Consider the following 10,572-nt stretch of genomic DNA (forward strand, 5'->3'; position numbering starts at 1 on the left):
AGGGAGAAAGCAGAAAAGGAGCAGAAAGGGAGAGAGAGGAGAGAGAAAGAGGAGAGAGAGCAAAAGGAGAAACAGGAGAAGGACCAGAAAGAGAGAGAGAGAAAAGAAAAAGAGAAGTTGGACAAAGAGAAAGAGGACAGAGAGCAAAAGGAGAGGCAGTGTAGAGAAAAGGAGAAAGCAATGGAGTGGGAGAAGGAGAGGGAGAGCGAAAGAAGGGAAAAGGAGCAAAAAGAGAGGGAGAAAAGAGAGAGAGAGCAAAAAGACAGGATGAGAAGGGAACATGAGCGAGAGCAAAAAGAAAGGGATAGAAGGAACAGGGAGCAGAGAGAGAAGGAGAAACAGGATAGGGAGCGGAAAGAAAGGGAGAGACAGGAAAGAGAACAAAAAGAAAGGGAGAGACAGGAGAGAGAGTGGAAGGAAAGGGAAAGGCAGGAGAGAGAACGAAAAGAGAGGGAGAGACGGGAGAGGGAGTGGAAAGAGAGGGAACAGAAAGAAAGGGAGAAGCAGGAGAGAGAACAAAAAGAAAGGGAAAAGCAGAAGAGAGAGCAGAAAGAGAAGGAAAGAAGGGAGAGGGAGCAAAGTGAGAGGGCAAAAGAGAGGGAGAAACAAGAGAGAGAGAGAGAGACGAGAGATAAAGAGGGAGAAAGGGAGTGGAGAGAAAAGGATAAACTGGAGAGGGAGTGGAGAGAGAAGCAGAGAGAGCAGAAAGAAAGAGCACAGAGGGAGCGTGAGAAAGAAAGGGAGAAGGAGGGAAGAGAGAGGGAGAAAGACAAAAGAGACAGAGAGGAGCAAGAGAGGAGAGAAGCCACCGTAGAGTTTGCAAGATTGAAGGAGGAGAAGAGAGGTGAGAAGAAGGTGGAGCGTCTGCTGAGAGCCAAGACATCCAGGGACAAGGCTGAGCCTCCACCCAAGAAGAGGAAGAAGTGGCTGAAGGAGGTGCCATCCTCCTCCTCTGAGTCAGACTCCTCAGCACCCAGTGATGATGAAGGTCAGTTACTGTGTGTGTGTGTGTGTCTGGTACACACATACACCAATCAGCCAAAGCATTATGACCTACTGCCTAATGCTGTGTACACAGGAGTCAGTGTAGCAGTTTGTTGGCACTCGAGTCACAGCTCACTGTGCATCTTCTGTGAATCCATTTGCTTCCACAGTTCTACTGTGAGGAAGAGCACAGATTTTTCAGTGAAAAACTTGTGTAAATGTAGTGAAAACTGTGGTCACGTGGACAAGTTAGAGATAATTTTTTTAGACGAGTTCAACAGCCTCACCACCCTAGGTGTGATATTACCACTAAAGCTGCTGATTGTTTCTCTTCATAGTGACCAATGTACAGTATTTCTCATTTTTAACCATTTTAACAAAGATTCAAACAAAATGGACTCTTTAGCAAAAGAAAAATGAAATTTACAACTTTAATCTACAGTAGGTCAACGTCATCATCAGTGAGCCGTGGGCATCCATGACCCTGTCGTCTGTTCACTGTTTGTCCTTCCTTAGACACTGTTGGTAGGTCCTAACCACTGCAGACCAAGAACACCCACCATGACCTGCAGTGTGGGAGATGTTCTGACCCGGTTGTCTAGCCATCACAGTTTGGCCCTGGTCAGAGTCACTCATATCTTACCCTTGCCTGTTTTTCCTGCTTCCAACACATCAGCTTAAAGACCTGAATGTTTACTTGTGGCCTAATATAGCCCACACACTGACAGGTTCCACTGTAATGAAACAATTATTCACTTCAGTTCAATTTTATTTGTATGCGCCAAATCATAATAATAATAATGATAAAATTTATTTATAAAGCACCTACTAGCTCAAAGAGCACTAGGTGCTACATCAAAAAAATTAAAACCCACATCATCAAATTATCAATATCAGAATAAAAATCAACTAAGTAGACATATGACAGGCATATACATTCATCGATCTATAGCATAATTCCTGTCCGGGCTGACACCCCTCAGAAAAGCTAGAATAACGCTACAATAAAATAGAAAGCCAAGAGGAGTCTAGAGAGATTAAGCATAAAAAGCTTGTTTAAAAAAATATGTTTTCAGTGCCGATTTAAACGGGACTAGTTCAGTTATAGAGCGTAAATCTAATGGCAGAGCGTTCCACATTACCAGGCCGTACACGGCGAAGGCCCGACCTCCCCATTTTTTATAACGGGAAGAAGGCACCATAAGGGTGAGGTGGGCGGACGACCGTAATGATCCCCGAGGAAGATATCTGGATAGAAGATCTGATAAATATGCAGGGGCAAGGCCATGCAAGGCTTTAAAAACATATAGCACAATCTTAAATTGCACTCTCCATTTCATAGGTAGCCAGTGAAGGGACGCTAAGATTGGGGTAATGTGAGCATATCGACGGGTGTCAGTGAGCAGCCGGGCGGCGGCATTTTGCACCAACTGCAGCCTGGACAACGATGACTGAGATAAACCGGCATAGAGGGCACTGCAGTAATCAAGCTGGGATGTCACGAAGGCGTGAATGGCTTTCTCTAAATCAGTGCGAGAAAGAAATGGTTTTACCTTCGCTAACAGTCTTAACTGATAAAAGCTCGTTTGAAAAAATGGACTTAATCATAACAGAAGTCATCTCAGGACACTTTACACAGTAAGATCTAGACCTTACGGTTGTTGTTGTTATCATTATTATTATTATTATAAAAAAAAAACAAGAAATCTCCCTTGCGCAAGCACTTGGTGGCAGGAGGGAGGAAAAACTCCCTTTAATGGACAAAACCTCTGACAGACCCTGGTTTTTGGTGAGCGGTCTTCTGCCTCAACCAGTTGGGGTGAGTGGAAAGAGGAGAGAGAAAAGCAAAGCAACAAGACACAACAAAAACAACAACAAACACTGGTCAGGTTGATGTGGCCGGTGACTGCTCATCAGAGACGTAGAGCTCCAGAGCCAGGGCAACCTGCAGAAAGGTACAGGGAGAGAGACAGGACACACTACAGGAGAGCGGAGATGCAGAGTTAATGGCATGTAGATGCATGAAGAGTGAAGAGAGGAGAGGAGTTCAGAACATCATAGGAGGGCCCCCAGCAGTCTAGGCCTATAGCAGCATAACTACCACCTGACAGTGGTCATAATGTTATGGCTGATCAGTATATGTATTAACACCATATGCATAAATCTGCAGTGGCTGCTGTGTCCAGGCTCTCAGCGCAGCTTCACTGTGTTTCAGGGCCTGTGCGAGGTGGAGTTAACACCCGAGCCATGAGGGAGATGTTCAGGAGCTATGTGGAGATGCTGGTCAGCACCGCACTTGACCCTGATATGATCCAAGCACTGGAGGACACTGATGGTGAGCGGAAAACACAATGAAAGGCCTCAGTGAAAACATAAAAGCTGAGAATAGGACTGAAGCAAAGAGCCTCCCACCTCCCTCCCTCCCAGCCCAGCCACAGCCTGACACTTGGTTTTAGGTAGGGTAGAGGTTAGAATTAGGGTTAAGTTAAAGGAAAAGGGCACTCACACATAGGGAGCGCTGGGCTCTGGCAATGTTGTAGACCTGGGTGGGGGGTTGTGCTGAACACATAATTTACATGCTCTGCTATGACTGGACAGATGTTTTCTGATGTATCTGCTGTGCTACATACTTCTATATATGCGCTTTATCCTGTGAAGATGTGCTGTAAAGAACTGGGAAGCCAGTGGCTGCAGTGACAAGTTTCTCCTCTATTGTGTTGAAACGTGTCTCACTGGAGTGGAGTAGTAAACAACTTTATTTTCTTTCATAACCTCTTTTGATGAACTGCCCATGTGTCATATAAACAAAAAACAAAATCTGCTCTGACTCGTAAAAACAGGTACAGGCCATTTTCAGTCAAACAATTTATAAAGGTGAAAGTTAAATGTTTTTTTTTTACTTTTTGATTTGCCTTCATCTTTCCTGGTTGACCAGAAAGTAGCAGGGACTCTCAAGAAGTCCCTCTGGACATTTGCTGTTCATGTGCTGTACGGTGGCCTGGTGGAGAAATCAAGTTCTGATGTTATGAAGTCTGCGTCTGAAGCAGCAGCCAGGTTTTTGGGTTTAAGGCACCGTGCTCCCTGATCATTGCATGAGTTAATGAGAGAAAGTCAAACTACATAAAGCCACTCTGGGGGGGAGTTGAGGGTATGTATGAGGGTGACATTTTCAGTGTTCATGATAATAGTCCGCTTTTTTTGAATTATTAGTATTTTGGTGCATTGCCAGTGCACAGGAATATAAGAAAATTATTTGAGACAGAATAAACCTGATTTGGCATGAGTTCAGAAGCATGGCTGAAGCTTTGTATCTACCAGACCACACAGGCCAAGTGGAGGCAGGGCTGCATTCATCAAAACAGGAGTCCTCTATAAAATGTAACTGTGAACCATCTTTTGAATGCATGATAACTAAAGTGTGGACTTAGGTAAAGATTACATGTATTAATTTTCCCTATAAGCCTTTAATACCATCTGAGCATGAGGAAATAATGAGTAAGGTCAGATCCCCTGTTATCAATTATTTTAATGCTCATAACCCATTGGGGGGTACTCAGGAATGAGAAATAGTGATTTTTAATTATAATGATAATTATGAATGACAGCAGTATGTCCTGCATACATTTATCTCTTTCATTCTGCAGCTTTAGCAAGCTGGGGAGTGGAACGTCCTAAGCAAAGCTTTAATGGGTTACTTTTCTCTTTTGTGCCACTTTGGAAAGTCATGGGTTATAGAATCTGATGAGGGAGATCAAAGATTTGACAATGGGACAAATTTGAAGAAAAAAAAACAGCAGCACTTTAAGGCACATCAATAATACTAAGTCAAATAATGAGTACAATGGTAAGTGCAATCACCTTAGGAGGGGCCTCAGTGACAGTCTACTAAGGGTCACTTAAATCTGACCTAGACAAGCTTACACTGCTGTTAAAAGTAAGTGTTCTCCTCCTCAGATGAGCTGTACCTCCCACCCATGAGGAAAATTGATAGTCTGCTCAGTGAACAGAAGAAGAGGTTGCTGAGGAGAGTCAACATGAGTGGTCAGCACCAGGTAAACCTCTCATTCTAGGCTGATTTTACACCCACTTCTCAAATTACAGCCTGTTGATGGCAAATTAGAATAAATACCTCAGTGTGTGGGTTTAAAACACACCAGTCCTTTTCAAGCATCTAAGAGTTTAACCTGGGCCTCAACTTTATGTATATAATATCTTTGGCATCATTCTGCTTTCCTCTCTCCAGGAGGCTTTACATATATTCCCCAAAATGACGGCGGACCCTCTGGAATCTGGAGCTGTCAGAGTTCACCTTGGTGGGGAGAGTTATAATCGCAAAACTCTCAACCGGGTCAAGAGAAGTATTCCTAAGCAACAGGTCAGAAATAGCACAGCTGCAACACCACGCCTTCTGTCTGACTTGGTGAAAAGTAACTCACATACTGAATATGACTTAGTGTGTACAGGTTCACACACGGATAAACAAGACATGCAAGACAAAAACAAAAGCGCAGCCATCAGTGACCCTATTGTACAATCTAAGACTCAGGTACAGCTGCTTCATCTCCAACACCTGAAGCAAAGCCATACTGTACATTCTTAAAATGTTTTCAGTTTATTCAGTGGAAGATAATTCTGCAGTAACATATAGAATTTCCTTTTTTTAAGTTGATTTTATTTGTGTAATTTCTACATGCACTGGAATAATTACACGGGAAATCCAATCTATTAATCGACTATTTTTATAATGTATAAATCTAAAAAAATGGGAAGGAAGTAATAGGACTTTGTCAGAGATGGAAATGGAGATGAGGTACACCAGAGAACTCGTACAGTAAGACGAATGTAGTGTGACAAGTGTAGCCAGTGAAGCTGCTCACACAGTGATTGTAAATCAAATTAATATCCAGTTTATTCTTGTTGTTTGTTTGCAGCCCTGAAAAAGTGTGACATTATATCAAATATTCAAATGTAAATAAAAGACTAAAGCTTTCCTATTGTTAATGCCACTGCTTCAGCAATTATTATTATTATAATGAATATAATTGTTGTACAAAAATGTGCTGAGCTCTGTGTGTGCTGCAGTCAAAGGATCGACTATAAATTGACATAACAGAGCCCAAGAACTCAGTCCTTTTTAAAAATTTTAATTTATTTTATCTTTCAATTAAGTCCAGAATTTGACTTCTAGCAGTTGCTGTGAGCACCACACATGACCTTTCATTCACCTACATTGTTCTGGGGCAGAAACCTCAGCAACACTAGAGGTAGACTAGAAGTGATAAAATGCAAAAGAAACTCTTTAACAACACTTTTTACTTGAAGAATAGTAGAAATTGGCTTCCTTTTAGTTGTTATTTGTTTGTCAGGCTACCCCCTATCCTTCGGTATTTAGAGGAGTTTTCTCTAGTCTGGTTGCATTTTTCAAAAGGTGGAGTAGTCACTCAGGAGGAATAATCTCTGTTTCAGAATGTTCCTCTTTTTTTTCTCACCTTTTCAGGATTTGAAGCTTTCTATTGAAACCTGCCGGATCTACAGTTTGTATCATTCCCTTCACCACTACAAGTATCACACCTTCCTGCATTGCAAGAAGGAGGTAAGGATGGTTGCATTGATGCTTAAATGTATATCACTAAAACTCACACATTGCCGTGGTTAGACTCACTCTTCTTGGTTAGTAATTGTGTTGAAGTTACACAGTCTGATGATCACAGTTCACTCTGCTAGACTGTTAAAACCTACATGACCTAGCCATCCTGACATCTAGTGAGTCCCTGGCCTAATGAGGGTGACTCCACAATCTGTGTTAAAGTTGGAGGGTGGGAACAAATGGAAAGTTTCCTTTCTGTTTTTTAAGTTTTCTTCATGCCTTAAACGCTGCTATTCTGGCAAATTGAAGGATAAGGACAAGGATAATCACCTTTATTGGCCAAGTATGTTACACACACAAGGAATTTGTTTCCGGTACAGAACCAAACAGTACCGGTACAGCCCAGTAAAGGTGTTAACAATAATGCTAGTAGCAGCGACAGCAGTAGGGGTAGTGGTAGTCAGCAGTGGTCTACTGTAAATGAATAAAAAATGAGCAGCTGCAGTGGAAATATATCAGCAATACATGTCATTTTTCTTGCACATTCCTGTTCACACTTTATGTGTGCATTAAATACATTTTTCTCCTGTGTTTCAATTATGGCGCAATGCATAATTAGACTAATCTTTAATACTAGACACAGAAAGGACACTTAAGACCTCTAGTAGTGGAGGTAAATGTAGTAGCATTAACTGTAATAACAATATGACTAGCCCCAGCTTTTGCCTCTCATGTATGGCATACATTTGAATCACAGAAAAACTATCCCACTCACTCTGAAAGTTCATACATGGCAGTCTTTACATACCCAGACAGTTGTTTGACACCTGAACTTTTAAGGTATTTTCCAAATCCACAGACTCTTCCAACAATCTGGAACCAAAGATAATCAGCCCAAGAGAAATATAATTTTAGTCAGCTTCTTGGTTTGACAGTTTATTCTTCACACAAAAAAAGATGGGGACAGGAAAGGACATCCTTTCTCTCGCTCTGGGTGAAAGTCGAGGCAGCGCTGCCAGCGGTCAGCTATGATTTACCCACTTGAACAGTTTGGCTTCCTTCCAAAATATTTCTATATTGTAGTATTGCTATCTTTACTTAAGTAAAGAGACTAAGATAATTCTTTCACCACTAATAATTAAATCTGCATGTTCATAACTCAGTCTCTGCCTGTTGTCTAGTTTTTCTCTGCTTTCAGAATTCACACAGCATTTTTTATTAGCATGATCTCTGAATGTGTTTAAAGCAAGTTATCAGTCTGGGGATTGTCCGTAGCTGTAACATTAGCGTCTTTCAGCATCAGTTTACAGTTAGCCTAGCCTAGCATTACCATCCACCCTCAGTCGAACACTTGTTATATTGATTTCTCCACTGGTTTGTTCAGTCCCAGCTGTTAATGTAATGCATCTGTTTTTTATCTTTTCGGAGGGCCAAAGAAGTCACAGATCCCTTCTGTTTTCTGAACCCACCCATAGCTTAGGTTAGAGGTATAGCCTTGTAACCCAAAGAACACCATCCCAACCATGAAGCCCAAGGGTGACTGCATCATGCTCTAAGGTTGTTTTGTTGCAAGAGGGGCTGGTGCACTTCATAAAACTGATGGCATCATAAAGATGGAGAATTATATGGATATTTTGAAATTTCATCTGAAGACATCAGCCATGAAACTAAAGCTTGGACATAAACAGATCTTTCAGCAGGGCAGTGATCCAGGCATACTGTACCTCTAGAATGGTAACAAAATGGTTTAAGGCCATGGTTTAAGTATCCATTTTGGAGTGGTCATCACAAAACTCTGACCTTAATCCAAAAGAAAACCTCAGTACTCAGTTGTACAAGTTATGCTAGGAGGAATGGGCTTATGGAAGAGTTAGACAATTCAGGAGCAATGCAACCAAATATTAACAAAATGTATGCAAATGTTTGATACTAAGAATATGATAAAATAAATTAAGTAGCCTATTGCTTGTTGTCAAGAGAAAATACAGTATGTTGTAATTATTTAGTTTTAATGTAAAATGATCCCTTTATAATGAGAAAAGTCTGTCTTTATAACAAATTTAGCAAACATTTTTTTTCCCATGGTGGCAGCGGTACACTGCCATAGGTAGCTCTTGTGCATGCTATAAAATATAATCCTGCAGATGCCACTGATCAAACAAAAGAAGATGGTCTAACTGAAATACCAGAGAAAAAAATATGTTGAAATGTTTGGAATTGTGAAAAACCTTTAATGCATTTAGCTAAGGTTTATGTAAACTTCTGACCTCAACTGAATTAAGAAAAGTTCAAGCAATTCCCCCGCTGTAATGACAGTACCCCTTCTACCTGGTACATGTTAGTACTTTCATGACAGTTGTTACAGCCTTGCATTGCTTAATCTTTAGCCTTTGTTAATGTTGCATTACTGCCATTGTACTGTATGTAAATGACTTGTTGTTTCCTGAGCAGACGGACAGTATTGAACAGGCAGCTGAGGACCCTGGCCAGGAGGAGGTGGTGCAGCAGTGCATGGCTAACCAGGGCTGGCTGGAGAGCCTCTTTAACTCCTTCATGGAACTGCTGAGTCTCAGTGCCAAGGTCTGAAGGCTGCAACCCCCAGCCATCAACCTCACACATCCACCTGGAGTATTAAGTAGATGGAGGCATCCAGAGTTTGTGAAACAAAAGAATTGTGTTACAAAAGCTGGATGCTAGTAGCGCAATGGTTCCAGCACTAACAGCCACTGTCAGTTTGTTTGTGGGAGGTTTGACTTTCAAAGTGTTTGTTTTATTATTGAGTCCATGTTAAAGTACCTCTTGATTTCAAGAAACATATTGAAAGATGGAGGGTAGTGAACAATGTGAATGTGATGGACTTTCTTTAACTGTCAGAGAAAGAGACCACAATGTAATTTGGTCAGCACTACAGAAGAAATTTTTGTCAAGACCTACAGAATACTGACACAAACACACGAGCTGTCTACAAGTATGTATTGATAACTATGTTTGTATCATTTATACAATAACATTTTTAAAAATGACCATCCTAAGATGGGATTGTTTGCTGTTATTTTTGAAAAAAATGTTTTAAAAGGGTATGCATAAAATGGCCCACCTGCAATTTTTGCTTCTATCAGACCGACTGAAGTAAAACTAGGGTTGTGAGACAGAAGTGCGGTTTGAAAGGACTATGTGATAGTCTCTTGTTTCTACCTGCCTCAGTTAGAAAGCAGTTGAGACTGAGGGAAAATGTTTTTAAAACTAAGCTAAACTAAGCTGTGTTCTGTTTGCTCTTCAAAAGACAATGAGAGAGAAGATTTAATGCCTGTAAAGACAAAGAACAAAAAAAAAAAATAAAGCACGACTTTCTTAACGGAAGTGTGAGGCGAAATGACCCAAAAGCATAAATGTCAGTGTTTAATGTGAGTCATTTTTATCTGTTTGTTGTTGATTGACAATTCCTATTATTTAACCTCTCTGAGGATATTCCAGCAGAGACATTTGTTGTTTTGATGTGTAAATATTGTATAGCTACTTCATTCTCTAGTTCCCAGTTGCTCTTCTGTACATGAAATTCCTGTATTTGACATAATGAAATAAAACTGTTCAAATGACAACGTGATGATGAATAAACAAGCTTGTGCTAAAGTTTATTTCACTGGTATGAGAATGCATGAGCAAGTGAGTCTGAGCTGCTCCAGAGGCACTGCACAAATGTTTCAGTTACATTTTAGTTTATTCTCTAGGAAGTGTCATTGATCTTTGTTGAGAGGCATAAAAAGGGAATAGCTCATATACTGTACATACATCATTAAAACGGGCATTTAATCTTTTCTTTTGTTCTCCCATTCATTTCTTTTCCATCTGGATTATTAAAATACAATACTGTAACATACTGTGTTGAATTCCCTGTAACTGGTGATTTCGTCAGTCAAAGACATAAAGAAGGGAAATGAGCTAGTCAAAAGTCCGACTAACCCTCCTGCTGTTTTAAGGCTCACAAATGACCTGCACATGGT

The 10,572-nt window shown here is 40.8% G+C and overlaps 1 protein-coding gene across 1 annotated transcript in view; it reads left to right on the forward strand.

Moving 5' to 3' along the window:
* The window catches only part of prr12b (proline rich 12b), a 34,824-nt gene extending 24,455 nt beyond the window's left edge, over window positions 1-10,369 (forward strand). Inside the window, exons 12-18 of the mRNA XM_020608203.1 lie at window positions 528-650; window positions 723-988; window positions 3,200-3,319; window positions 4,939-5,036; window positions 5,228-5,359; window positions 6,482-6,577; window positions 9,023-10,369. Of these exons, the coding sequence (XP_020463859.1) occupies window positions 528-650; window positions 723-988; window positions 3,200-3,319; window positions 4,939-5,036; window positions 5,228-5,359; window positions 6,482-6,577; window positions 9,023-9,157 (970 nt within the window). The 3' untranslated portion in view covers window positions 9,158-10,369. The remainder of the gene's footprint in view (window positions 1-527; window positions 651-722; window positions 989-3,199; window positions 3,320-4,938; window positions 5,037-5,227; window positions 5,360-6,481; window positions 6,578-9,022) is intronic.
* The last annotated feature ends 203 nt before the right edge of the window (window positions 10,370-10,572 follow it).

Source organism: Monopterus albus, unplaced genomic scaffold, assembly GCF_001952655.1.
Source record: "Monopterus albus unplaced genomic scaffold, M_albus_1.0 scaffold92.1, whole genome shotgun sequence".
Taxonomy (NCBI): domain Eukaryota; kingdom Metazoa; phylum Chordata; class Actinopteri; order Synbranchiformes; family Synbranchidae; genus Monopterus; species Monopterus albus.